General features: G+C 43.3%; 3 protein-coding genes across 7 annotated transcripts in view; 2 read left to right on the top strand and 1 right to left on the bottom strand.

The window, feature by feature from the left end:
* Positions 1-1,540: 1,540 nt before the first annotated feature.
* ankle2 (ankyrin repeat and LEM domain containing 2) lies at positions 1,541-14,332 on the top strand. The gene is given in 14 exon segments (XM_032515109.1): positions 1,541-1,739; positions 1,742-2,035; positions 3,542-3,736; positions 4,226-4,410; positions 4,753-4,941; positions 5,038-5,160; positions 5,581-5,644; positions 7,122-7,297; positions 7,397-7,503; positions 8,341-8,531; positions 8,831-9,707; positions 9,959-10,090; positions 12,474-12,702; positions 12,704-14,332. Coding segments are annotated over 14 exon segments (2,997 nt in total). The 3' UTR covers positions 12,740-14,332.
* A 51-nt stretch (positions 14,333-14,383) lies between these two features.
* On the bottom strand, positions 14,384-18,297 carry pgam5 (PGAM family member 5, serine/threonine protein phosphatase, mitochondrial). 4 transcript variants are annotated; one of them, XM_032515110.1, is made up of 6 exons: positions 17,767-18,297; positions 16,950-17,122; positions 16,604-16,729; positions 15,784-15,878; positions 15,278-15,411; positions 14,384-14,921 (listed from the first exon to the last, which is right to left on the bottom strand). In XM_032515110.1, exons 1-6 carry the CDS (start codon positions 17,994-17,996, stop codon positions 14,771-14,773), a joined length of 909 nt encoding a protein of 302 aa, XP_032371001.1. In that variant the 5' UTR covers positions 17,997-18,297; the 3' UTR covers positions 14,384-14,770. The 4 variants fall into 4 exon arrangements, with proteins under 4 accessions (XP_032371001.1, XP_032371002.1, XP_032371003.1 ...); XM_032515111.1 differs by having other exon boundaries at positions 15,278-15,408; XM_032515112.1 differs by having other exon boundaries at positions 15,784-15,872.
* A 4,805-nt stretch (positions 18,298-23,102) lies between these two features.
* The window catches only part of zdhhc8b (zDHHC palmitoyltransferase 8b), a 92,342-nt gene continuing 88,870 nt past the window's right edge, over positions 23,103-26,574 (top strand). For both annotated transcript variants that reach the window (XR_004332074.1, XM_032516288.1), the window contains exon 1: positions 23,103-23,457. Coding sequence is in view for 1 of the 2 variants with exons in the window: in XM_032516288.1 (XP_032372179.1) it covers positions 23,354-23,457 (104 nt within the window). In the remaining variant the exon portion in view is untranslated. The remainder of the gene's footprint in view (positions 23,458-26,574) is intronic.

Raw genomic sequence — 26,574 nt, 5'->3', positions numbered from 1 at the left:
CCATGATACGAAAAGTTGGGTAATGTGGAAGGAGTTCAGCAGTGACGTTTGTCAGTACATTGTCACATGCCGGTTGCCATCTATCTAATTTATCTCTGCTTAGTGTTTTTTTCATAGAGATGTGACAATTCACTTTAGGTTCGGCGCCTGTCTCCGTCAGGTCGTCTGATTTGAGTTTTCCCACAGTTCTGGAATGCAGCGTGCGCCCTCCCTTGAAACTGAGCATGCGCAGAACACGTTGTAAACAATGAGACTATTCCAGACCGTCTTCAGCTTTGTGTCTATCCAACAGTTTATCTGTGTAAAACTAATAACGGTTTCCCATAGATCCGCGTATATTCAATAAACATGTTCCTTGGTAAGTATAGGGACACATTTGCTACCAGATGTCATCACGTACACGGATATTTTTTATCGGCATTATCACCACGAAGACGTATCAAATTTGTTGCGTTACAGCCTGAAAACCCACCTCGAGTTACATACTTGGGCGTGACATCATGCGAATGAACCGACTCATATTGTTATAATTTATCCGGTTTTCTCTATATATTTGTGATCATTAATATTCCAACCCAAAGTTGTGTCCTTTACTCTGTCCGTCTAGATTTTCATCTGGGCAGATTCCCTCATGCTAGCTATGTCAGGCACATTCCCCAGCTGCTAAAGATGACTTGTTGGTTAGCAAGCTAGCTAGCCGATGCTAGTCCAAGTCTAGTGGTTCAGTATGATAAGATATAAAGCGTTGGGTTAATATTGTGGGTGTCTGAAACTTTAGTTCCTCCTTATTGTATTACAGGGATTGTACATTGTATTTGTAAAAGACTTTGTAACGTTAGCTGATGAGTATACACATGAGCTAGAGATGCAAGAGATTTGTGCAGCCTACATGGAAATACTCGCCACTGAAGGGCAGGGGTTAAGTTGTTGGTAGAATCCATCTGTATTGTATTTTACAATGTGTGGCAGCTTGTTGCATTAAAAAAAAGGATAGACGGCATTTTATATTAACATACACAGCATGGATGGCTATAGGGAATATAGTGGAAATAAAAACCTACTGAGCTCACTTCATCTGCTAATATTGGTGATGGCCAAGCTATAGTGTATGCTAAATAATACCAAACTAAATAAAGTTACATCTTCCGACTATTTAAAGGAGTCTACATACAGTGTTCTTTCTGAATGTATGGTTGTTATTTCTAAGTCATGGTAGTGAGGCTGGTTATTATAGTCTACACTTTGAATTGCCCTGATGTGGAAATGTGCTATTCAAATAAAGCTGCGTTGCCTTACATGGAACTGTACTTTTTAATTGACATTCCCAAGTAAAAGAAATAATTTGTGAAGAATTCCAACTCGGTAACGGTGCCAAAGTATTATTTGAAACTACAAAAGTATGATTCTTGATGTGCAACAGCAAACACTAAAAAAAGACCCAAGTATCCCATTTTCCTACACGGTGGTCATTTAGTTCATCAACAACTGCTGGTCAAATTTGCTGAAGTGTATGGTGTGGTGTGTTGTAGGGAGCTGAAGCATGGAGGCTGTTCTGAGCAGGCTGAGGGGGCTGAGTGCCGATGAACTGCGTGAGGAGTTTGCCAGAGCAGAAGTCAAGTGCGGTCCAATCACCGCTACCACCCGAGCCACCTTTGAGAGGAAGTTAGCCCGAGTCCTGGCCGGGTCAGAGAGCTGTGCCGCTGAATTGGACAACGCCTCTTTGTCGGGCGTCTCGGACAGCGCGCCTCTGTTGCTGATGACGCCAAATCTGTGTCATGTGCCACATCTGCTGTTGCACCCACTACTGCTGCAACAAGCAGCAACCCCACTGAAGCTGCCAGCGAAGAGTTGGACTTTGGCTACGGTGTGGGTCTCAACCCTCCAGAGGAAGAGGAGATCTCAGTAAAGACGGCCTCAAACAGCTCTGCGGAAGGGACTAACTCTCAGTCCAAAACAGAGACCCCTTCAAAGCCGTTGTCCCCAACCTTTTATTATGGCGTATGTCCGCTGTGGGAGGATGTTTTGGCTAGAAATGGTAAGACAGACTCAGCTTGTTATTTAGTGTTGTGTCCTATAAATTTCACTGTTACATACTGAGAGTTCGCAAAAGTTACATCACAGTTCAAGATCACTTGCCAGGTGGTCTTAAATTTGGGAATCACAGCAAAGAGTTTAGATAATTATAAGAAAAAAATACCTTTTTAAACCATAACTCAAGTTCATATGTAGTTGCAAAGCCAGCATCATTTCACATGGCAAATGAGTTGATTCACACTTAATACTTATTGTTTTTATATTGTCAGAAGTGTTAATAATCCTAGTGAGGAATGATTTTTTTTGAGTGGCATAGTGCTTAAGGCACATACCATTTACTGTAATCCCAACATCCTCCGTTTTATTCCAGCTGTGTCCTGTGGACCTGTGTTGCATGTCATTCTCCTTTTCTCTTCCCACTTGTTTCCTTTCACCCCTCAACTGTCCACTATCACATAAATACACTAGAAACAAATAGTTGTGGTTGATTCCATCTCGTGTAACTACTGGATGGAAACGTACATGATGCAAATATGAAGATTCAATTTATTTCAATTTATCATCCACAATTTTGTCAATGGATTAATTCTTTAATGTTTCTCATTATCTCAGACTTAGAAAATACTCATAAGTATGATAGGTTCAACTTTGGGCTCCCTACTGACTTCAGGCTAAAGTCCACCTTTTAAAGATGTTACTTGTTTGTTTAAATCGACTGTGTTTGTCAAGTTTCTGTATTTGTTTAGGAGTACTTGCTGCTGCTGTAGTCGGACCTCCACATTTAGGGGACAAAAACATGTGTTGGTATTTCTTATGTGGTGAGCAGCAAGGCAGTAGGACTGCCTGAACTGTCTGGAATAGAGAACTGCTCTAAATTAAAGGTGCTAAGCCATGTTGGGGGACGTTACTTCTTCTTGTCGTTATTGGCTGGAATGCTGGGACATTGGTTGTGTATGCTTTGTGGTGCAGGTTGGCACAGTTTGTTTTTTTCCCGCTGTTTGTAGACCCTGTGATGTCTAGAGACCACGTCTCGTTTTCTTTTTTTACAGTGTGTTCAGGGGATAGGTGGCTAGCAGATAGTGAGGAGATGTTTTTACAGTGTGCTCTGGGGACAGGCAGCTAGCAGATAGTGAGGAGATGTTTTTTACAGTGTCCTCTGGAGACAGGCAGCTAGCAGATAGTGAGGAGATGTTACTGTATGTGACAACAAATAATGTAGCCTAAAACACGTGTGACATCACTTAGCACACCTTTAATATTGAGCTACCACAAAAGTCAGTCCTGGTGTTGTTAACCTGTCAGGGCTTTTATTGCACTTTGTATATCCTCTTCAAAAGATGACTTAATAGGCTGACTGGACAAATAAGGAAAGGAGGGGAAAAGTCCCTCAACCACCAGTTAGAAAGCCACATTAACAAATAATGTAATAAATGAAACATGACATCTCAGCAATGTTAAAAAACAATGGAAAGAAAAGCTGATTTTTAGTGTTGTTTTCTTTTTACAGAGAGAGCACATGTATACACAGATAAGAAAGATGCCCTTCAAGCTGTTAAGATGATGAAGGGAGCCCGCTTTAAAGCCTTTCCCAACCGTTTGGATGCTGAGAAGTTTGCTAAGGGGATCTGCGACTACATCCCCTCTCCCAACAAATGTACACCCTGTGTATCTCCTGTCAAACCAGGCCTGGTCATTGGTAAAGGTAAGTAGATACTTGTCTGTAAAAAAAAAAAAAAATACTACAATCTAGGTTTCATCATGGTATGGCACATTGCTCCTTTTGTCCAGAAGGTCAGAAACACGTTCAACAGAGAGCAGCAGGATCAAAACTGGAGTAAATTGTCTCCTTTCGCTGTATAATTAAAAGAATCATGCTAAGGCTACAACATTGCATGAGTTTACCAATTCAAACGGTCGCACTTTGAATCCTTGCTGTAAGCAAGACCACATTTTTTTAACTAACATTTTTTAGTTATGACATGTTAATTGTCTCTAATTTTTCTGCATTTCTGTCTTTTATTGCCTGATAGAGCAGTGCAAAGCCGATCTTTATTGGTAGGACAATTAATCCACTGTGTATGTAATGGGGAGATCCATCATTCTTCCCAAGTTTTGTCTGGTTATTGGTATCTGACACAAACAGAAAAAACGGCAGATGCACGGAACACTTTCTTCTCCCTCTCCACATCAGACAATATGGAGGTTGATACCATCAACCGGGAGCGGGCCAACAGTTTCAAGAGCCCACGCACCCAGGACCTGAACGCCAAATTGAGGAAAGCTGTAGAGAAAGGCGACGAAGTGGCCTTTAGCGAGCTGGTCTGGAGCAACCCGCGCTATCTCATTGGCTCAGGGGATAATCCCATTATTGTGCAGGTGAGGGAATAATGTCCTGGTGGACCTAGTCTCAGATTGACTATTTATTGCAACTTTCTGAACCAGTTTCCTTAACATTAGGGGTGTCACAATTCAGCAGCTGAAGTTGCTCGATTGTTTTTTGCCTCCAGCGTCTCCTTCCAGGCAGCTAACCATAACCCTAACCATAATCACTTCCACTCTGCCTGGAAGGAGATGTTGGGGGCAAAAAACACCAAACATCGGTGTAATTAAGGTCAGATGCTGCTTTTGGAGAAAATTAATCGTCCTTTCCTGTTGACAGGAGATTGCAAAGGATTATGTCCTGATCCATGCAGTTGTTTCACTGTTTTGTCTGGTTAGGAGGGCTGCAGGTACAACGTAATGCACGTGGCAGCCAAGGAGAACCAGGCAGCCATCGCCCAGCTGCTGCTGGACACCTTGGAAAACCCCGAATTTATGCGCCTCATGTATCCAGACGACAAGGAAGACATGCTGCAGAAACGTATCCGCTACATTGTAGATCTTTACCTCAACACTCCAGATAAGGCTGTCAGTTCTTTTAACACACCAGCTAAATCAGATTAGATTAAATTATTTTGATTTTGTCTTTTCTATTCTTTTCATTGTGTGTCTTTTGTATTCCAGGGCTTTGAAACACCGCTGCACTTTGCCTGTAAGTTTGGGTGCCCAGACGTGGTCAACGTCCTGTGCTCGCACCCTGACAGCGATAAGAACCGTAAGAACAAGGATGGCCACAAGCCTTGTGATGTAAGGAGTTTTATTTTTTGACTTTTATTAAGCGTAGTAACAAGCACGCTGAGTAAGAGAAACCGTCAGCATAGCCTGGGTGGTCGTTGCTCGGGGTTATTACACAGAAAATATTCATGAATGTGTACATATGGGAGCTGTCTAGCAGCTTCTCAGCCTCACGCAGTTCTGCTGAACACTGGTATCCTGGCAGTTGTTGCTGAGGGAGGTACAGTTATGCTACTCCCACAGGTTTTGAAGCAGTGACCTTTTTAAGCTTGCTTTTTAAATCTTTTGGCAACAATACCTCACTGCACATTGAAGTCTAAATTTAGACGGGCGTTAGCAAAATTCTTTCCCCCGCTAATCCAGCGGCAGTTGTTCTGTCAGCTGTACATATTGTATATCCACCATTCTTCTTTTTTCTTTTCTCTTCCACAGCTTATTTGTAGCAGAAAAAATAAAACACAAGAAGTGAAGCAGAAGATAATTGACTATTTGGAGGGTAAGGACACACACATTTCTTACAGCATTACTGGTTTTGTGTTCCTATTCTCCCCCTGGTTCCTGAAGGACACAGGCAAGTGCCATTTAGTGTACTTTGACACAGAGAGAGGCCTGGTTAAATAGAAGCAACATGTTGCATCCACCAGTTGGAATTTGGCTGTGCGAGTCAACGTTGATTTTTATGATGTTAGCCATGTAGGCTGATAGAAGGAATTAGGCTAAAAACATCATCAGTCGGCTGAGGTGCAATGAACTGGTGCAGTCGGGTCAGTGCACAGTTCCTTTATTGACTGGCCGTAGGTACGATTGAATAAACCATAAGTTTTTAGTGTAACTCACCTCACAGCTCTAGTTGTGTGTTTTTGTTCAATCCCCTGAGTCAGTCTGGGGTGTGAAAAAGTTGGGTAAATGGTTCTGTACTGAATTGGGCACGAGTATGGCATTTGGCATGAAGTTCTGAACCATGTTTATCTTTGCTCACTGTCATGTGTACAGACTGACAGCACCATATGCAACAGACATTTAACAGCACACTAAATTAGATTTTGTGTTAAAGGTCCCATGACACGGTGCTCTTTGGATGCTTTTATATAGACCTTAGTGGTCCCCTAATACTGTATCTGAAGTCTCTTTTATATAGACCTCAGTGGTCCCCTAATACTGTATCTGAAGTCTCTTTTATATAGACCTTAGTGGTCCCTAATACTGTATCTGATGTCTCTTTTATATAGACCTTAGTGGTCCCCTAATACTGTCTCTGATGTCTCTTTTATATAGACCTTAGTGGTCCCTAATACTGTATCTGAAGTCTCTTTTATAAGACCTTAGTGGTCCCTAATACTGTATCTGAAGTCTCTTTTATATAGACCTTAGTGGTCCCTAATACTGTATCTGATGTCTCTTTTATATAGACCTTAGTGGTCCCCTAATACTGTATCTGAAGTCTCTTTTATATAGACCTTAGTGGTCCCCTAATACTGTATCTGAGGTCTCTTTTATAGACCTTAGTGGTCCCTAATACTGTATCTGAAGTCTCTTTTATATAGACCTTAGTGGTCCCTAATGCTGAATCTGAAGTCTCTTTTATATAGACCTTAGTGGTCCCTAATACTGTATCTGAAGTCTCTTTTATAGGAGGGGGGGGGGGCAAGGTAGAAAGGGGAGTTAACCTTACCCCTTATGATCTCATAAGGGTCAAGATTCCAGATCGGCCAATCTGAGCTTTCTTTTTCTGAAAAGCAAAGCAGGATACCCAGGGCTCGGTTTACGCCTGTCTCCATTTCTAGCCACTGGGGGGCCATAGGCAGGCTGGGGGAACGCATGTTAATGTTAAAAAAAACTCATACCTCCGGCTTAAAGTTTGATTCCCACTGCTGCCAGCCTCGTTGAAAAGCTATGCGGCCATGGTTCTGTAGTGCTGTGGATAAAAGTCTTGTCCATCGTTCTAAACTTAAACTTTTTGTGTTGTCTCATAGACCGCTGCTTCGTTCCGTTGCTGAGGGCAACGGACAACACCTCCCAGCCAATCATTGGTGGTCTGTGGTCACCTGAGTCCTCAGAAAGTCTCTCGCTGATGCAGCTTCATAAAAGAAGCCCTATGGATCCCGTGATGACTGTCACAGCCTTCGCTGGCCCGCTGAGTCCTTCTAAAGCAAGTTCTTTACCTGAGTACATGTCTCTGTTTGCTCATGTCCATCACCACATCTTAAATAACCTTTTAGTGACCAGCACATGTTGTTTTCTCCTGTAGGCAGATGATTTTCGTCGGTCCTGGAAGACGCCGCCCAGAGACCGGGCGGTGCTCCTCCACCACATTCTTAAGTCTGATCCTGACCGCGGGGCAGAGAGAGTGGGCAGGTATGTCCAAAACCCCTATGTAGCCTATATTCTGAAAGATGTTTTTAAGACTACTGAAGGGTGATTCTACTGGGCTTACTGCAGTCGACTGTGATGCATAAAGACAATACACTGCAGGAAATAGTTTTTGCACTAGCTGGATAAACGTGTCTTTGGGGATTATAGACGTGTTGCGTCATGTACTACACACCCTGGGTGCAAACCTGGTTCAGCCTTTTGTGAAATGTCATCTTCTCTCTCTCTCTCTCTCTCTCTCTCTCTCTCTCTCTCTCTCTCTCCTCTCTCTCTCTCCTCTCTCTCTCTCTCCTCATATACACAGTTCAGCTTACTCTCCTTCATGTAAAAAGGCTGAACACAATAATAGAAACACCTGTCAGTACAATTCAATTGCACCACAAACTGCAGCCTCCAAAATGTCTGCACAGTTGAGTCAACACTTTCTGTAAAACAATGTCAACAAAAAGGTTAACCTTCATGAAGGCTGAATCTATCCTAGGGCTGTTTGTATTACACTATTATTATAAGCAAGATTTACTTAATAAACTGGCACGCTGAGTGTAAATCCTTTGTGTCTCCACTTCATTGCGTCACAAGGAGAAGTGTGCATTGAAAACGTATGAAGACCATGGCTTGCTTGGCATTACACCCCTACACCCTAAATCTGATTAGTGGTCCATTGGACAGCAGATTATTCTAAATCTAAATCAGTGAAAGATTTATTCACGCTCTAGCAACAACAAAAACACCAACAACAACAAGTTTTTACTAATAAATTAAGAGAAATGGCTGAATTGTGATGTGTAATAATCAAACTCATAAGTCATCCTTCATCTCCAGAGACCTGGCTCATGAGATGGGCCACCCATGGGCTGAGTACTGGGATTTTCTGGACAGTTTTGTGGATATGTCTTCTACTGAGGGACTCCGCAAGCTGGACGAGTACCTGAGCAAGAAGGATTTCAGCCCACGGACTTATGAAGAGGCTGGGGAGAATGAGACCAGCAACAGGTTCAAGACCCCCTCTCCAGGTACCTTCACCTGTTCTAAATCAGGAAAGCTACAAGTCTTGGAAAAAAGTATAAATTGCTAAAACAAGAAATGCACTGCATGCATTCTAGGTCATCTTCTCTGACTGAATCTGTTATTTGGCATTGTCGCCTAATCAGTATTTTTACTTATAGCCTCTTGTATGATACAATAAGATATGAAATGGAAATGATTTTTGCAAATCTGCGTAATCTCCCGCCAGGAAGATTTATGATAAGATTACATTGTAATAATGACTGGGTTTAAGTCTGTTTTGGTCATTCATCATCCCTGGTTGCAGGCAAGCCCAAAAAGTTCTGCAACTCCATCTCTGTTGGTGCCTTCCTAGACGAGGGTGATGACATCAGCCTCGAGGAGATGAAGAACCGGCAGAACGCAGCGCTCACCAGCATCACGTCCTCCGCTGCGTCCATGGACGGCCTGAAGGGAGCCGTGGGTGGCCGCGAGTGCCATCACATCCTGCCCATGGCCCTGCACCACCGTGGGGCGGACCTGATCGAGACGGCGGCCGGGCAGGACCTGCTGTGCTGCTGCGATGACGGCCTCCTGTCGCCCGGCGTCGTCTGCAAAAACGGGGTGTGCTCCTCCTCCTCCCCTAGGGATAGGACTCACAACGGAGACAAGGCGACGCCCCGCACCTCCCCATCCTCCTGCCTGCTGTCGCCCATCTCCAACCTCATGGTGGAGTTTGAGCGCATGTCGCTGCAAGAGCCGCTGGACAGCCCCGCCGGCTGCAGGGAGCGGAGGTTCAGCGGCGGGAGCCGGCATAGGGAGTTCCGGGACTCGTCCAGCTCCTCCTCGGCCATAGACGTCAGCTCCGGGCTGGGCCGCCTGTCTCTGGGTCACAGCGGTCCGGACGGCGAGAGCGTGGAGGGGCCAGGCTGGAGAACAGAGGGCGGAGGGGCAGAGGAGAGGCGCAGCAGTGGCAGCTCAGAGGAGTACTTTGAAGCAGAGGAGAGCCTGGAGGTGCTGGGCAGGACTAGGGGGTCAGCGGCAGGGGGGCGCAACTTCTGTGCTAGGTCCAAGTCATGGGACCATGGGGGGAGGGACCTAAGCAGCTCAGGATCCTCTGGCTCTTCCTATAAGTCCTTAGATAACTCCAACGACTTCCTACCCAGGACCCCGCAGCACGTTAGAAGAGGACTTTTCATTGATGGGTGAGTCACACTAGTTTCTCTGCAGAGACCAATGATGTTGAGGGAACTTATAGCTACTATAGAAAGTGTCCCCGATAATGTTAAGATGGTGTGTCAGAACCATCAGACAAAGTAGCGAGTCCTGTCTAATAGTTTTGGGGAACTATAGTTTCTAATTCTAGTCCAGACAAGTATACTGTGGCACCAGCTGACAAACCTATGAGTGGCAATGCTAATACATAAAAGTAGATTAATGTGCTGTGATTTTACAGGGATTCACCATCCAAGTTGGACAGAGAGGTCTTTTCAGCGATAGAAGGCTTAGACGTCGATCCCCAGAAGTATCCCAGCATTCATAAGTGGAAGAGCACAATGACGGCGTACTCGGCGGCCGACATGCAGAGGTTAGTAGGCGCAGCAGACATTTTATTGCGATGCGTATTATTCTCTATTATTGGTCTACTGGTTTTACTGTGTTTTGTCCTGGCCTAAAGAGTGAGGGTTTTGGTCTCAGTGGCTGATTAAATCGGATTATCAGCTTGAAGGCTAAACACTGTAATACATATTTATTGTGTGGGGAAACGATTCTTTGTCAGAGCTCATTTTGTTAAATACATGGCCTCTGTTGTCAGACCATGGGATCAGTGACTACATTTACATGTGTACATTCTTTGTCTGAATATGCTTTTCTATTAGTCTGTGTCCTCTGACGGTGTTCATACAGTCGTCCTACACCACACTGACGTTGTTTGTCTGGCCAACTATCTGAAATAGGAAATGACTAACGCATGGACGATCGTGACTCCGCAAAATTTGATTTGTCTGAAAAATGTTACTTAATATAGCTTGTAATATTCCTCTAAATGACCAAAATGATGGTCACATAAAGGAGGCTAGTTGTTACTCCTAATTTCCACTGATTGCGGAACGTCTGCGGATCCGCTCCGGAACGGCGGCGGAGTCATTAGGTTTCCATTAAAGTCGATGTGTGTATTTCCACTGACTGCTGAGCGTCTGCGTCCCAACTCCGTCCCAGCTCCGGCGGTCCCAGAGACCCAGAGCTTCTATTTTTTCCGGATGCCGGAGAGCTCCGCAGCGGCTCGGCACACGGCAGATAGTGCTGGACAGGAAGTTGAGCACAGAAACAAAATAAAACATCACGGTCTATTTAATATCAAAATAAAAAAGAGCATACTCACGACGGATCATATCTACCTGCAGTACACATAGAAAACAGCACAGAGTTGTTTTCTCCCCCCCCCCCCCCCCTTCACACTCCTGGACGGAAACAAGCTGGTGGTGGTTTTGTGGTTCTATTCTACGTGAATTTGCGAGATCTCGTGGGTCCTCGAGATTTCAGCTGTCAGTCATGGCCGCAGTGGTTACGCAACAAATGTGGACCTGGTGGGTGCTGACAGACGGGGGAGCACGGGGCCGACACGCAGCCGTTCTGCTGCCGCTGGACGTCGGGGGTTAGTAGAGCAGAGGTTCAACACAGATGTCTGGTGCAGAGTCGACATGGGCCGGTTATTGGTTTCAAGGTATACAGCGCTTTGAAAAGTTTCTAAATAGTTTAGAAATCACGGACTCTGGTGCACATTCTTGCAAAATTCAGAAGGGCTTTGGTCGTCTTAATGTGGAATGTCGAAGGGCGTGGGGGGTGTGAGTACACCCTTACCGAGCCTTCGCTGTGAACTGCATCGATGCAGACTTCACCAAAGGGAATTACCCACAGTTCATAGTCCGACCGATGAAGGATTTTTAAGGCCGATACAAATATTTGGTTATTTAAACATCCGATATTCCGATATATCGGCCAATATATATTTTTAAATTATATTTTTAAAATCCAGAACCGCGTTAAACATAAACAGATTTCTCTAACGTTAGTTATTTGAGTCCTCACTCAAATAATATAATAATTAGTTTTATTGTCACAACAGAACATCAAAATATATTAAAGTTCTGATAAATAAAATGTATAAAAATACAAATTGAACATAGGAAACTTAAAGTCCTTTAAACAGAAACACAATAATTAAAAAACAGGAGCGTTGTAGAGAAATTAGTAGTGAGGTGAAATGCCAGAAGTGTTTTGTTCCAGAGAATAAATATGAAAAGACAAACGAGCATGACCCTTTTATTATTTTGCGCTCTTCAGGTTTTTCAAGAAGAAGTGTCAGGTTTTTGTAGACAAGATCATCTGTCCCATGTCTTGGTGAAAAATGACAGCCCTCGGGCTGGGTACTGAACTCCGATACTTTCAGGACCGACTGAATTGCCTCTATAATAGACTATTGAAAAAATGCCTCGTCATTTAATATCAAATTTCAATATCTAAGGAGTGAATCTCATCAGCATCAGCAAATAAGCATGCAGCGTGGTTGTACTAAGATCTAATAATGCTTATGATCGGCTTTGTAGAGGCGCGAGTGTTTTTTTATGTTTAATGTTGTAATTTTTTGTTAAGATGGATTAAAAAAAAATGGTATTAAAAAATCTAAGTGAAAGTCCAAGCAAAGGAGCTGATGATGGCAGTGAAACATGCGTGGGGATTCAGTGTGTGTGCATTTTTTACTAACAGAAGGGAAAAGGCATCCATCTCAGCACCAGGTGCAGCACTGTTCAGTCACTGGTGTTAATGAACAACCCTGTCACTGTGCAGCTAGGCTGGGGCCGGGGGGGGGGCTCTGGGACAGTAGAATCCGTACTTCTTTTACCTTTTCAGTATTTGTAGCAACGTACTCTAGAAGTGAACACTGACTGGCGTTGATGTGTGTCCTCCAGCTGGCCCAGCCCTGCGGTGGTAAGACCACGACTCAGGATGCAGCATCAGACTCCCGGCTCCCCGGTCCTGATGTCACCCACCGGCCGCTCCAGTCCCGCCCGGCACGCCGCCCCGACAGACTTCAGCCCCGGCCGCTACAGCCCTGCCAACGCTAGCTACATCCAGCGCATCCGCCTCAAGCACTTGAACGAGCCATCGGTCTAACTGCCTACTCCTCCCCCCACCTACCCCCCACTACTACGGCCATGCCATCTCTAAGCCCTAGCCCCGCCCTGCCGCCTTCCCAATACAAATCCAGCTGCACCAGAGCTCAGAAACCACTTACCTAACAGAAATATGCACAAGTGTCTGGAAGATTTGTATTAATGGTTTATGGTACTGCTCCTTTGTAATACAGGAATTCTCATCACGTTGGGTTGTGATGTACACTCGTGAAAAGAAAACCTCGCCAATGTCTGTTCTGTATGGGTGTGCACCATGTTGAATTGATGGTAACGTTATTTGTGGCAAGTGTGAAGCACCTGTATCATAGCCTGAGTCAACTTTTTTGAATATTGTGAATACAAGCCACACTCCCCAAAGTTAGTTCATCACTAAAACTATCCTCAACAGAATTATGGCACTGAGGATTTTCCTTTTGAGAAAAAAAAAGTAAAATGTCAATATTTTAAAAAGTTATTTTTTTTGTATGTTGGGTCAGTAGCACAAAATTTAAATGTTTTTATTAATGGTGTTTAAACTATGTTATCTTCAGTTCAGGAATTGCCTTAATTTTCTGAAGTGATGGACGAGTTCTCTGTCAGTTTGGACACACGTTCTCTAGCTCATACGTGAAAAAAAACTGATTAGACTAAGATCTTCCATGTTTGTTTGTTTTTATTTTGTTCTTCAATAAAATGCATACATTTATCTTTTCTCGGCGGTTCCTGGACATGTCTGGGCTTTTTTCTGCCACTACCGGCGGCCTTAGACTGAACAATTTATTTTAACTTTCTTTCTCTGAAGCATCTCCCACATTGTGAGTATGAATGACAAACCCCCCCCCCCATCAGCAAACTGTAATTTCAAATTGGTCTGGTCTGGGTCTAAACCTCCCAGTTGTCCAGTCTTTAAGCTGTCATAGGCCATTTCTAACCACTAGAGGGCAGAAAGACTAACTCAACGGCAACTGAATCCTGATGCAATTATTTAACTATGACAATATTATCTAGCTGACAAAGAAACTGCCTTAAGCTTACAGAGAACCTGACTGATTAGCTGAGAGCTACATAGAGTTGGATATTGATTTCCAGTGGGAACTATTGCTTAATGGAGCTTTGATGCCCAAAGTTGTCAATCTCTTAGGTGGTTTAAATTGGCTTACAGAAAACGTATGTTGCCGGTTTTTGCAGTTCTCTGAAACATGTTAATGGTAGTATAATGGTAGTATTTTGAATGTACAAGAACCTGCTCTATACAAATTTGTAATTTAGGCATAAATTCACTGCTGTATGAGGGCTTATCAGCAATGTCTAGGACAAAGCCAATCATTTTAAATATTCAAATTGCCACTCTTTGGTTGAAAAAGTGTTCTGAATGTATATTTTTTTGTGAACTAAACCTTTATCCGAGAGCACAAACTACTTCCCTGAGAAGATTGTATTGTCATCCTTGTGCTCTCAAGTGACAACAGATCGGAATCTGGTCTCTGAATGTTTATGAATGTGGAACTTTGCAAAAATGCACCTAAAAAACTTAAAACATGCTTGTGCTTTGCGCATTCTGTGCTTTATAAAAAATAATGTTCATGGTAAATTCTTTCTGTATGTCTAGACCTCATTTGCTTTCAACTAATCAATAAAACATCACTCCTACTTTACCGCCAATGTGTCTATTCAAATTTATTTTTTAAAAGAAGCGACAAACTGAGCCCTTCATCAGTTTCTTTTATTTACTACAGCGGCACCATACAACAATAAGCCTCACACTTCAAACTGTAATGACACGTGTAAAGCTTAGAACATTTTCATTTACAACAGCTATACAAATACAACTTTTTTTAGTTTTTTGGTTTAAAAATCAGCCACTTGTGAAAAAATCCTCAGTTTACATTCACTGCAGCTGTTGATCACTTCTGCTGGCGCTCTATGGCACGGAAGTAATCACAACCACTGAGTCTCATTACATGATGCTAGTTCAATTTCAGAATAAAAACATCAAAAACGTAATTTTCAAGACACTTAAGGAGAATACTGAGCTTTGACCCTGCGACCAACTAACTGGGCATCAGAGTCCCAGAAACCTGCTGTAGGGGCCGTCAGGTCCGTGTTAGTTTGTCCGGGGGCATGAATCCCGCGTCCCCCAGGGTTCTGAGGGCCACCCTGCCGCTCGGCCGGATGGTGAGCCACGTGATGCTGCCGTTGTTCAAGCCCATACGCAGCCAGCCCTCTGGGGGGAACTGCAGAGCCCTGAGGGAACAAAAACAAAGATAAGCAGCGAGAACTAGACTGTATATTTAACAAATCATTTGATTTGTGTGTGATTTTGTTCCATAAATAGCCATTTGGAGGATAAACTAACTAGATGTACTAAATGTCGCTTTTCAACCAGATGTAGCAGCTACAAGATTTACAATAAACAGGAATTTTCTTTTAAGAATTATATTAAGAGCAGGATGACCCAAGTGAAGCAAATACTCGATCAAAACATTATTGTGTGAAAACCAATTGCTGCATAGTTTAAACACAATGATTAGCAAAGCGAGAGCAAGCCCACACTCGGGCCTCAGCTGAGCTGAGACCAGAGTCCGCCGGCGGGAACCAACCTGCAGACAAAATAGCGGATGACGTTGGCGTGACACACGATGATCTCGTAGCTGTCCTCCTTCTGCTTGGCGTCGGCTCGGTGGATGTAGCGGCGGAAGGCGGCCTCGATGCGGGCGCCGTCTTCGTGGTACTGCTGGAGGACGGTAGAGAGGTTGAAAGCCAGCTTTGTCACATGACAGGGTTCTGTTCGAGCCCCTCGGTCAGTACAGTCAACACATGATGCTGCAGTGCATTGTGGGGGACGTATGGAAAAGTTCAGTAACAAAATGAGGCCGACCGCATGAAGACCGTTACTTCTGCTAGAGGCTACATCAGCAGTGAATCACGGGGGGGAGAAAACAGCTGCTGCACTGCTCTCAGGAGGAAATATTAATGGTTACACTTACATTAAAGTTGCCTTTTTGATATTAATGAACATCCACTACATGGATATTATTATGCTGAGCATACGGAATACCGGGCCTACAGCACGCTCTAGAGGTACAGTGGGTGTAGCTTCTCTCACCACTGCGTCGGGCTTCCAGTGAGTGACCGGTGGAACCGGCTCGATGGGTGCACCCTCTCTCAGCAGATCACAGCTCACCAGCTCCACTCCTAGACCCGTACGACATTCGGGGCGAAACAACAATGTTAATATACATTTGTGATGGTCGGCATTTCTGCACCAGCTTTAATGTGTGCCATACAGAAGCATACAACAACTGATTACGAAAGGGGTTATGAATACAGGGATTATGAATACAGGGGTTTCCCCCCCAAAAAGTGTCAGGTGTCTTTTTTTGTGTGACTGGGCTCAGAGTAACGGCCTGATGGCAGCATTATCGTACAGCCCAGTAGTTTCTGAGGTAACAGAATCATGGGCTTAATCGTGAAATTGAGAATTTAACCCTTGTGTTGTCTTCCCGTCAAGAGACATTTTGACATTTTTGTCACTTTTTCAATGTAGTGGGTCCTTTTTTTTATTTTTTCCCCATACTTGTTTGATATTTCTAATGATGACATTTTCAGCTTATTTTGAAGGCCCATTTTTTGGGATGAAAAAACTGAAAATGGGTCAAATTTGAGCCGAGGACAACATTAGGGTTAAAACGCTTCAAGCCAGACACCACAGGGGCCTACAATTAGTCAGCGCTGAAAGATAACAAGAGATTTAAATAAGAGTATGACTACGTTTAAGTTTCCAACTGAGCGCCCCTACTGAAACTGTAGCTTAAAGGAATGATTTGGGACTATATGGTGCCGAGATATCACGCAGCAACTGTGTGAGTGCAGGTCTAATATAATATTTCCAGACTGGTTTTAGACAGTGCGACTCTATCCACTACCTGAGAGGTGTTTGCTGATAATATTTGCAGTCTCCGTGGCCCGGGCCATGCTGGAGTGGACCAGAACATCATACTTGAGTCCCAACGCTGCCAACCGCTTTCCCGTGAACTCAGCCTGCTCACGACCTGGAGAGTGGAGACACAGGGGTCATTTTAAAAACTAATGGCTGGTCTGTGAGAAACGGTCATTTGGTAGGACAACAGGGAAGAAAACAGAGATCACTCTGCTGTCAGGGCGGTACAGTACACCAACAGTACTTTAATGAAGCTAAATCCAAGCATCAATGCCTTTGTGTGACTGACATGACTGCTCAACGTTCCAGGTGACTTTAGTAGAGACACGGACCTAACGGGGTGAGGATCCTCTCCTTGTCGCTGTTCCCACTCAGGATGTACTGGGAGTGTCTGATGAGGAGAATATTGCGTGTAGCTTTTGGTTTGCCGTTGTCCTGCTCGGAGCTGGGGTCTTCACTTGTGTTTTCTTTCTTCTTCCCATTGGTCAGTGCAGATGGGTCTCTCCTAAACAGAGGTAAGACCAGGTGATCTTGAGATTAGGAGTGGCTTTGTCTGACATGGTTAACTTGAGGGGTGGTTGACACACCCTATGATTTAAGATGATTCTACTGAGTATAACACTATAAAACATCTTTGTTTTGAAGAAACCTTTCCCCGAACTCACATCATTGTGACTCAATCTCCCAAATCCTAGTTATGGTCCCCGGATTCAATATGCATCCAAAACGCCAACTCATTTTAGTAAGATATTGAAATGTTGTGTACGTTCGTTTCACAAAATCAACCTAAATTTCCCCGTGGTGGATAGCCTGTTATTAAAATTGATGTAGCCTATATTTGACAGAGATTTGGAGTGGACAATGGACTGAATAGATTGCTATTGATTACGTCCAAATAATCAGTTAATCGACAGCAATGCTCATGCAACTTCATGATGTCTTCAAGTGCTATCGGAAATGTGATAACTTTAGGTTGAGAGCACCACCAGAGTACTACCCATTTGGACCTTTAAATGCTTCTTGAAATAGAAAGATTAGAATATACTTTTGATACACATACCGTTGCAAAGATTTACAGCTAGAAGGCTATTTTAAGCAAAGAGGTTTACTTCAAGGTCCATTTTAGTTACTGTTCTTAGAGGCACCTACTTATCCCAGTTAAAGTCCCAGGCGTGTCCAGTGGGGGCTGGTGTGTGGCTGGCAGGTGTCCACGCCGGCTGCGCAGCTTGAAGAACGGCGAATCTCGACCACCGACGTCCTGCCTCTCCGCGCTGCTCACCGAAGTACCCGCGGGAGTCCGCAGCGGCAGCGGCGAGTACTAAGACGGCAGAGCCTCCCGCGAGCCCACAAACAAGCTTCAAAGTTTTCCTGTACGACATCCCGCGAGCGCTGAACAAGCTAACTATTGCTAGCTAATTAGCTGAGCTTAACAGGTCTAACGCTACCGAGCCGTAACAATATCCCTCCTTACAAATGTATTGCTTTCTTCTGCTTAATGGCGTTTGACTGTTAATTCCAATTACAGCAAGGGAAACAAAACACGCTTTTTGTGGCACAGCATCTACCGGGTGGCGGTTTGGAAACTAAAAATACACCAGGTACAGCAAGCTAATCTAGGCAGCTTCCTACCAACATAACAGTGGCCCACCCGAGCCGCCTTCCTCTTCTTCTGCTGCTTGTTCTTCTTCTTCGGCGTGTAACAGCAACAGGCATCCGTGGTGTTACACTACCGCCATCTGCTGGAGGTGGTTAACCCTCTCGTTCTCGGGTCAAATTTGACCCGTTTTTTAAAGTTTCGACATCGGAAATTTGGGATTCTTTCATTCAAATTGTCCAAATATTACATGGATGGTTCCATATACTTTATTGAATTTGGGGTGTTTTATTCCCCCCCCCCCTAACAACAACAACAACAAAAAAAGATATAATTTCTCATAAATTACGTTTCTTGACCACGAATTCGAAAAAGAAAATAGTGTAAAACTAGTGGTGATATATTGGTGTTAGTGATGTGTACAGTATACTGATGGTAGTGTTACTAAAATGATGAAAATGTGGAAAAAAGAATTAAAAGTGATTAAAAAAAAGTATCTCAAACTAATAAAAAAAAAGTGTCAACAAAGTGTTAAAAAAGAATCAAAGCGTCAAAAAATTGTTCATTTTCAGTTTTGACTGAGGTCAACACCAGGGTTAACTCCTACAGGCTCCAGTTTGTCCATCAGTATTTTATTGAACTTGCACGTTATATTACGCAATTATAGATCCTGTTTCTCTAAATGATATTTAGTCTTTCATTCACCAAACTGCAGACGCAGTACAGCCTGACAGCCAGCCTGGCCACATAGGGAATATTGGCTAAAGGAAATCTAAATTATACACAATTCCTTTTACAGAATTCACAAACTGTGAGATTTCTGTTCACACAACATCTGAAAAAACAAATAGAGCTGGCAGATGTACACAGTGCTGTCAGCGAAATAAGTCCAGGATCTGGACCGTTGGTATGGAAATTAAGAAAAAAAAAACACTGGGGAAATTGGATCTTGAGATACTGAAACAAGAAAATGAAGTGACTCCAATACACACTGTAAGCATGTCTGTATCAATCATGTTGTTTTTCTCTCTCTTCCAAGCTCCAAGCTCACAAGTGACAGCACCAAAATTAAAAGATGAAGAAGCATTGTTGTGTTCCCTGGGTGATGAATGTTCACTACACTACATAGGCCAAGTTATTGGTCCAGTGATGTGAGACTAAAATTGAGAAGGTTAGGAAACCAAAGTAATCTACTACTTAAAAAAAACATTAGGCATACATATTAAGGAGATGATCTTTTATTAGAGAAGGACAAGACAGTGTTGTGGAAGTTTCTGTTTAGCGAGGGAGGAATTTGTGAATGAAGGAGAGACCTTGTTGAAACAAAATAAAGACAGGCTGTAGACTGGATTAAAAGTTTGGATATTCGGTGAAAGAGTTTAATTATTTTCTCGAGAGAACAATCAAAAAAATGACGAGAAGGGCTTTTCACATGCAACAAGAACAAGTGAACCCACTTCGGTAAATAAAAATTAATACACTTCTTTTTTCAGTCCCCCCCGGGGAAAAAAAACCCTGTTTAAAAACCTTTTTAATCTCAAACATAAATCAGTGGCCCTCGGGCAACTTGGACTCTTCGTTTCGAACTTCCCTCGGTGCCCAAAGTGTCTTGACCGGTCATTTATCTTACAAAAAAGGGCACTTGTCTCGATGGCTCTGGCCGCCCTGGTGTTTAAAAAAACACCTTTTCAGGAACTGTTTCTTCCTCCATTCTACCCTTTGGGTGGGGAAAAGCAAGTCAAAAAATCCTTGTCTCCTACAAAGACCCTGAGACGTACGGAACCCCAATCCCCTTTAAGGCTTGAAGAATTTTTGAAAAATTAATTAAAATCTTTGGTTTTCAGAAATTTCCCTTACAACAGTGAAACAATCTAAAATAATGATGCTTGCCCTCTGCCCCCCCTTTGGGGAAACAGTGCTTTGTCAGCCAATTCCGTGCCGGCGGGACCCTTTCCCTTTCCCCTGACGGAAATTTGATGGGACGGGAAAGGACGAGGCGGGACAGTGATTCACGGCCCTGCCCCGGGGCGACCCTCGGGTGTGGAGCCCCCAAAAAGCGGGATTAAAAAGGCCAAATGCCAACTCAATTTGGGCCCTTGTTCTTGCATGGGCAAGACTGTATCCATGCTGTGCTGCTGTCTGCGGGTCTGCGAGGGGGGTGAGAAGGTACGTCTCACAGGCAAAACCCTTGTCTCCCAGGAGACCGCCAGAGAAATGGTCACTGGGAAATTGTACCGGACCTAAAAACTTAGGAGTCATGGACGGACCTAGGCCTCCTTGTCTCTACATTAGCCTACTAATGATATAGGCAGCATCCCAGATCATCTGAAACAATGCAATGTTGCCTATTCAGTAGATTTAATGCACAGAATACATTTGGCTAGTTGACAGTAGCCTAACAAAATTCTTTTTTACCTGAACATTGATACTGTGGAAGGATTTTCTGTTGAGATAATCTCCCTCGTGGACCCCTGGGGGGCGTTTAAGGCAAGGCAAGGCAAGGCAGCTTTATCTGTAGAGCACATTTCAGCAACAGGGCAATTCAAAGTGCTTTACACAAAATCAGTTAAACAGATAAAACACAAGTAAAAACAGTTAAAAATCATAAGCATTAAAAACCGATAAAACACATGAATAGACAGTTAAAAAAATAGACACATAAAACACAAGAATAAAAGTTACAGTGCACCATAAGAAATTTAAAGAAATGAGCAGTCATTTAAAGAAAGGCAGCATCAAAAAGAAAGGTCTTCAGCCTTGATTTAAAAGAACTGAGAGTAGCAGCGGTCCCTCATGGGCTCCTCAGGGGCGTTTAATGCAGATCTGTGTGCAGTCCAGTGCACCAATGACATTAGGGAACGCTGTAACGCTCAATAGTCTGAGCATCATGTGACTGTGTAACACTTTTTTGTAATCTGTCATTCACGCTACCTGCGATCTGGTAGAAATCCTCTTTGATGAAGCACATTCTTCTGTGGCCAGGGAAGGTGATGTGTAGTACACAAGTAGAGTCTATTAGTAGAAGTCTGTCTTTGTCTATGTCTGAATTTGCCTTTTCCTTCCCATTTCTCTTTATTTCTCTATCTATTCATTCTGGTATTTTTTGTTGTTGTTTTGTTAGTATTTACAATTGCGGCTTGGTACTTGACTTCCAGGAGATTCGTGCAGTGCTCCATGGGAGATGTTGTTTGTGGATGTGGCTTGTAGGGGGGGGGTTTGTGCTTTGACACTTTGAAAAAAGGAGAAAATGTGCATTGCATGAACATCTCTGTGTTTGGGGTTGAACTTCAATGCAAATATCTGAGAGTAATTCAACCTGTTTTTCAGGATAAGCTGAATATCTCAGCTTTATCCCTTTTATGCATCATAGCCCTCTGGAAAAAAGAAGTGCCTTGAGACTTGTTGAATTACTTAACGTTTGTATTGATTAAAGCTCTCCGTCTTATTCATTTTTGTTAATTTAGAAGTGCATTTCAATGTATCATAATATATTTCATAGTCTCATTTGTATTGTTTCATAGGGTTTTCTTATTGTTTTTATTTTTGTAATTTCCTACATTTTATGTGTATGCTGCTTAGAATAACTTGTGAAATGTCAAATTTGACCCATTTAAAAAAGGTCTATATCTGAAATATGAGTTTCTTTTTAACCAAATTACCGCAAAAAATGGATTGGATTCCTTACAAAGCTCATTGCAAATACAACTGATCACTTTCCTTCCTCTGATGTTAACTATTAGTCAAAATAATTCAAAATTTCTCTTTTTAACTCAAATATTAAGTATAATTCTATATAAATGAGGGTTATTGACCAAGGTAGAGTTGGTGAAAACTTAAAAAAAAAAAATCTGAAAAAGAGACTAAAATGTCATATTTTTGTCCCTTTTGACCCTGGAAGGTAACACAAGGGTTAAGAGATGTAAAAATGCCTGCTTTGTATTGGAAATGTGTGCAATACTCAACTGCTACTATTATTAATATTATTATTACTTTTCACCATTGCAACACCTTAATTATGTTATTTATTAAATACTGTATCTTATATACCTTTAACTATGTAAATATCCAGACTCCTTATATTTCTTTATTTATATTTCTTATACTTCTAATATCTGAGCAACTGTAACACAGAGTTACCCTTCGGGAATCAAAACAGTATTTCTGATTCTGATTCTGAAAGCATTGAATAAAAAAAAATAAAAATAAACACCGCAACGATGACGACTTCCGCTCCACACCTCGCGCGATGGTTGTAAGTCCCGACATGTGCCACTTGAGGGCGCTCTAGCCCCTAAATCCACAGCAGTACAGCGGACTGGCCCGGGTAATGTCTTTAACTGTCTATGGAGTACTAAGTACTATGAAGTCCATTCAACATGTCAGCGGGGCCACGCTAGCTTCTGAACTTCACGCCGCCCCTGCTTTCTTGTTGATGGTAGGGCTGTGACCGGCATGGGAAGAGTCATTTAAGCCATTAAATACCTTTTTTGGTATAAAATAACCACACCGAATGCTAGAGGGGAAGTCGACTATTTGCCAGAGTAACTATGCCTGCTGTACACGTGCACGCGCGTAGGTAAGCAGTAAAGGAACATCAAACTGCAAGATTTTCAATGAAGTTTGGTGTTGCTCTCTCCGCCGAGAGAACAGCTTCCAAAACAATAAAACAGCTTTATGTTACATTCTTTTATTGCTACATTATTGGGTCTGTGAGCATGTTGCGAGAAAAGTAGGCCTAGTTTTTCTTTACATTCGTGAAATATCCTGGTTAAAAAAAGAAGAGAGCAGAGACTACAGACTACTTTCGGACGAAAGCGTTAAATGCAAGCTAATCAACGTTGTCGCTCCGATCATTTTCTTCTGGAGACTCTTGCAGGGTTTGCACACAGGCTCCACCTTTTCAGCGGTTCAGTGACCTCAGCAGTGGGCTGGATTGGAAGGGTGGGATTTCCAGGCTTCGAGTGAGCTGAGATCTGTATTCCTGCCTCTCTATTTCAGGATCTATGCGGCTTCAGCGACAGCCCAGACGGACCGGTTGCACCTTTTAATAGCCACAGAAAGGACGATACACTGCACACTGGATCTTTTTTCTACATGCGACTCCAATCGGAATAAATAATTGAGGAATGTGGAAATTACAGAATGCCCAACAGCGCTGGAAAGAGATTTAAACCCACCAAATACATCCCAGTGTCCACTGCTGCCACACTCCTTGTGGGATCGACCACTTTATTTTTCGTCTTCACGTAAGTTTGCATCGCTTCTCATTCGTTGCGGGTTTGTGTGCGTGTGTGTGTGTGTGTGTGCGCGCGCGCGCGCGTGTGCATCCAGATTACACAGACATGAGTGGATTTGCAGTTCAAAGTTTGCATGGGTGGATTCAGTCACTTCAGGTAGAAGAAGTGATTTTCTATAAGTATTTCTATCCCAACGCTTCCCGTGCAGCCTCACACACACACACACACACACACACACACACACACACACACACACACACACACACACACACACACACACACACACACACACACACACACCATTTCGCCGTAATACCTGCAAGGTAAACTTCCAATAAACCATGTAAGTTTAACAACGCTGTAACCGTGCAGGAGACCACAGTTTGGGCCGCAGTTACTCACTTTCCATTGAAGAAATGCCGCAGGCAGTTGTTGATGCAATTAAAATGGTTGCACTGGCCCGGCAGGCGGTTGTGTTTAATACTCACACAACCCATCAAGAGGCATTAGAATCCCTCTAAGTCTGGGGTAACGGTTCCCAAAGTGGAGTCCTGCAGGAGTCCCCAGCTAGGCTGTGTGGCGTCTATGTGTCACCCTATACATAGCCTATCCAGCAGCCTTTGGAGGGACATTGGGGATTATCTGCGACCTCTGACCAGTTCCAAACGGGTCCTTTTACTCTCTTAAAAGCTGATATTAATGCACTTCTATGAATTTCTATAAGTGGTTCATCCACACACCAGCTGCAATCAGGATGATCACATCCTGTAGTCAGCATTGTCCCAGACCCCTCCATCTGATGAAAGAGTAAGTTAGTGATATCAATCTAATATAGAGCCATCACATACAGAGGGAGATAAGAGCAGAGAGAGAGGGTGAGTGAGTGAGTGAGTGAGTGAGTGAGAGAGAGAGAGAGAGAAAGAGAGTGATGCATCTGGTCTGAATCATCATTCCCACATACAGTACAGTACATGCTCCAACCCCCAGGTGAGTAGGTTTTCAGTGAAATTATCAGCTCACTCTCACATCTGCAAGGAACTCATAGGAGTGGGAGTGTGTGTGGGTGTGTGTGTGGTGTGTGTGGTGTGTGGTGTGGTGTGGTGTGGGGGTGTGTGTGGTGTGTGGTGTGTGTGTGTGTGTGTGTGTGGTGTGTGTGTGTGTGGGTGTGTGTGTGTGTGTGGGTTGGGGGGGGGGGGGGGGGGGGGGGGCGTGAAATACATGTTGGAAACCTCTGACCTGGACTGAGGACTATAGGGATATATCATCCAACCTTTAGCCTGTGCAGAGTCGCGTTATCTGCAGAAGGACTTTCTTCATCTTATGTTGCTGTGGTTAATGGGAACATTGGGTGTGTAGATGATGTTTCTATCATTTCTAACACATATTTGTATTCCAAATACTGTAAGAGCTGTTGTTGATCTAAGGTTGTGTGTGTGTGTGTTTGTACCATTAAATCATTCATTGCTTTTAGACACAGAGCCATATAAGATACAGAGTGTGTTCTTTGCTAATTTTATGAACAAGAAAATGCAGGAAGACACAGAAAAATGGTTAAACTGCACCCTGAAAGGTTTGGCACCCCCAGTCCCCGGGCAGTGACCGAGACTGAAGGAAACATATGGTGTTTGCGTGTAGCATCGGTAGGAAGTACCAGCACTCCTTGGTGTAATGTCTAGGGCTTTGCATGAACAAATGGCCTGATTTACAAGTTTTAGTGTTGAATGAATGTGTTATGATTTAATAAGAGATCTGCATCAGCCATATTGTTCGCAAATAGCAGAAGTTAGAATTGATGCTGCACAGAGGTTTAACAAATATACAGTATAGCCTCTATATAAGTTGTTCTTTTGTTGGGGTTCAGATCAGGCTACACATTAACGTTCATCCTCCCAGCAGATGGTTCAAGGGTGAGGATTAGGACTTTGCTCCTTCTTTTCCCAGTAAAAGGTCTAGAGGATTGAGTCCCGTATAATGGAACCCCCTGGGGAGCAGTGCACATCCAAACTAGGCCAAATTTCCTCATTCTTATAGAGTGTATCATGTTGGACCCAGTCTAGCCTCGTGGTATGATATTTAAAATGTCTTAACCAGAATAATGTACAACAAGTGCCAAAGTAGAAACATTTTACATTTCTATTTTGGTAGTCACAAGCTTAGATGTGCAGGGGTTAAATCTAAAGGACTAGTCCCTCACATACTGTATGCTCAAGTACAGCTGAGTGCCAGGGACCCAGATCTTTTTTTATTCCTAGGCCGCAGTGTGTTACAGGTCTCACTGTTGCCAGCAGGCCACTTGGTGTCATATGGGCAATGGAGGATGAGACTTGGGGCCAGCACTGGCACACACACACAAACACACACGCACAGTGTGTTACTGTTTTTGGCTTACTGACGCCTGACAGTTTGTATTTCCCACCGCGATTGAATTAGAACACATTAGTACAGAATTATTTATATCTGCACACAGCATGACCACAACTCATCACAAAAATACGGATGATGAATTAAGCTTTTAGTCATGGTTTAGCCATCATAATATTATCCCAGCCTTATCTGGGTCTACAGCGAGATTCTATTATACAGTAGCTTAGGCGTCTTGCTGTGTCTCACTGAAGAAGCTTTCTTTTTACCTTTTTAAGTAATTCCTCAGGATGGCTTTATCACTGCCAAAAGGATAACCTGTTCAGGAAACAGAACTGCCAGGGTGACCATTATCTTTTGTTGCTGAGACTAATAGTCCATACTCCTTTGGAGTATGCATGGATAGATGTGTGAAAGGTATCAATTGATCATGTGGACAAGACCTCTGTTGAGCAGTTTTTGTTGTGTAAAGGTGAATTATGAGAGAGGCGTGAGCGGTGGAGCCACCAGGCTTAGAGCAGAGCTGTATGAGAACAGGCCTGTCAGGATCTAATCTTCAGCTTCCACATCTGTTTCCTCCTTTTCACTGGATATCCATTGAGTCGGACTTCATTCAGATCCTAACGAGTCATTGTTTTGCATTTAGGCTCCGCTCAGAGGTTCTGGTCGAGATTTTAAAGGTATTTCCTATTTGAGTTCAGAGTTCAGAGTTGTTCAATATCGGAAGAGCGGAGATATTGCTCCTTCGTACCTTTTAGGTCTCCA

Source organism: Etheostoma spectabile, chromosome 5 (genome assembly GCF_008692095.1).
Source record: "Etheostoma spectabile isolate EspeVRDwgs_2016 chromosome 5, UIUC_Espe_1.0, whole genome shotgun sequence".
Taxonomy (NCBI): domain Eukaryota; kingdom Metazoa; phylum Chordata; class Actinopteri; order Perciformes; family Percidae; genus Etheostoma; species Etheostoma spectabile.
Note: the sequence above shows the minus strand (reverse complement) of the source record. Positions and strands in the feature narration are given on the sequence as shown.